Raw genomic sequence first — 2,500 nt, forward strand, 5'->3', positions numbered from 1 at the left:
TACAAGGTATCATCTGGGAGAGGAAATTCTTCAGGAGTCAGAGAAGGAAAAAGACTTGGGGGTTGATATCACGCCAGACCTGTCTCCTGCAGCACATATCAAGCGGATAACATCAGCGGCATATGCCAGGCTGGCCAACATACGAACGGCATTCAGAAACTTGTGTAAAGAATCATTCAGAACTTTGTATACCACATATGTCAGGCCAATCCTGGAGTATGAAGCCCCAGCATGGAGTCCATATCTAGTCAAGGATAAGACTAAACTGGAAAAGGTTCAAAGGTTTGCCACCAGACTAGTACCCGAGCTGAGAGGTATGAGCTACGAGGAGAGACTACGGGAATTAAACCTCACTTCGCTGGAAGACAGAAGAGTTAGGGGGGACATGATCACCACATTCAAGATTCTGAAGGGGATTGATAGGGTAGATAAAGACAGTCTATTTAACACAAGGGGAACACGCACAAGGGGACACAGGTGGAAACTGAGTGCCCAAATGAGCCACAGAGATATTAGAAAGAACTTTTTTAGTGTCAGAGTGGTTGACAAATGGAATGCATTAGGGGGTGATGTGGTGGAGGCTGACTCCATACACAGTTTCAAGTGTAGATATGACAGAGCCCGATAGGCTCAGGAATCTGTACACCTGTTGATTGACGGTTGAGAGGCGGGACCAAAGAGCCAGAGCTCAACCCCCGCAAACACAACTAGGTGAGTACAACTAGGTGAGTACACAAACACACACACACAAACACAAACACACACAAACACAAACACACACACACAAACACAAACACACACACACACACACACACACACACACACACACACACACACACACACACACAAACACAAACACACTTTTCACTGTCCCTTCCAGGTATCTCATGTCATCCCCTCTGCGCCCTCCTTCAGTCAACTCTATTTTTCCAATTCCATCTCTTTTTCTCTTGTTTCTCTCACCTTCTTTCATCCTGGTCTACAGAGAATCGACCTCTTACCCTCTTTCTTCTCAACTGACAGCTTTGCAAGGATGGAAGATGAGAGTTTGTACATATATTTGCAAGCTAAATAGTGTTTCATTGCCTGATGGTTATCTTGAGATGATTTCTGGGCTTTAGTGTCCCCGCGGCCCGGTCCTCGACCAGGCCTCCACCCCCAGGAAGCAGCCCGTGACAGCTGACTAACTCCCAGGTACCTATTTACTGCTAGGTAACAGGGGTAACTGTTTTCTTGTGAATGGTTTAGCATGGGTGTACACTGGTGAGGGGCGGCCCACGACCACAGCCCACGGTGGGCTGAGGCCAGGTGTGGGCCAGTGCTTCCTGGTTGAAGCTGAATAAATGAACCTATTGTCATAACAGACTATGTCATAATACACACCCACACACCCACCCACGTACCAGAGATGGGCTTCAGCTCCGTGCCCTGCCTCATCATGGAGCCGTAGACGAACCACATACACTCGTCAAGAGGGAAGACGCGGTTCAAGACGGTGTCCTTCTCGCAGACCTTCTTGCGCATGATGATAAGAGAGTACATGAGGGGACCCATAGCCACCGTGGCCACCAGGATCATCCACCACACCTGCCGGGGTATGGACCAGAGGGGTAAAGACCAGGGGGTATAGACCACGGGGTATAGACCAGGGGGTATAGACCAGGAGGTACAGACCAGGGGGTATTGACCAAGGGGTATAGACCAAGGGGTATAGACCAGGGAGGTACAGACCAGGGGGTATTGACCAAGGGGTATAGACCAGGGAGGTACAGACCAGGGGGTATAGACCAAGGGGTATAGACCAGGGGGGTACAGACCAGGGGTATAGACCAAGGGGTATAGACCAGGGAGGTATAGACCAGGAGGTATAGACCAAGGGGTATAGACCTTCCTCCCTCCACCCCCTCCCTCTCCCCTCACGCCCTCACCCCCTCCCCTCTGCCGTCCCTCACCGCCTGACCTGGTAGGTGAAGGGCTTGAGAAGGGCGTCGGTCTTGGGCGTGTCGTAGGGGCGCTTGACCAGGAAGCCGAAGGTGGTGGTCCCCAGCAGGAGGGAGAAGTCCAGCACCTCCTCCCGGTGCTTGGTCACTGTCACCGGTAGCAGCGTCACCTCGGCTACCTGTGGGGGGGGGGGGGGTCACATGGTGGGTGGAGCAGTGGAGCAGAAGGTAGGAGGTCAATATCAATTCCAGTCACATTCTTCCAATGCCTAAACTCTCCTGTATTAATTTACAAGGTGTTCAATCCTGGATATGAGTTTATCTGTGGCGCCTCTTAAATCGTTGATGAGCATCAGAGACAGGACCGGTCCTAGCACTGAGCCCTGAGGCTCGTGATCTCCATTCTCACCGGTATTCTCTCTCTGTGACCCCCATGTTTCCTCTCCGGCAGTTCTCCTTTATCCATCCCAGTACTTTCACAGTTCAACTTTTGTCTTGAGTGTGTGTGTGTGTCTTCTGCGTGCGACTGTGTCATGTGCCGTCATAGTTCATATGCTACG

The 2,500-nt window shown here is 51.2% G+C and overlaps 1 protein-coding gene across 1 annotated transcript in view; it reads right to left on the reverse strand.

The window, feature by feature from the left end:
• Positions 1-2,500, reverse strand: part of LOC123756281 (glutamate receptor ionotropic, kainate 2-like) — a 96,478-nt gene that overhangs the window by 9,920 nt on the left and 84,058 nt on the right. The window contains exons 5-6 of the mRNA XM_069336391.1: positions 1,961-2,119; positions 1,404-1,587 (exon numbers count right to left, since the gene is read on the reverse strand). Of these exons, the coding sequence (XP_069192492.1) occupies positions 1,404-1,587; positions 1,961-2,119 (343 nt within the window). The remainder of the gene's footprint in view (positions 1-1,403; positions 1,588-1,960; positions 2,120-2,500) is intronic.

The sequence above is a fragment of the Procambarus clarkii genome, chromosome 36, assembly GCF_040958095.1.
Source record: "Procambarus clarkii isolate CNS0578487 chromosome 36, FALCON_Pclarkii_2.0, whole genome shotgun sequence".
Lineage (NCBI taxonomy): Eukaryota > Metazoa > Arthropoda > Malacostraca > Decapoda > Cambaridae > Procambarus > Procambarus clarkii.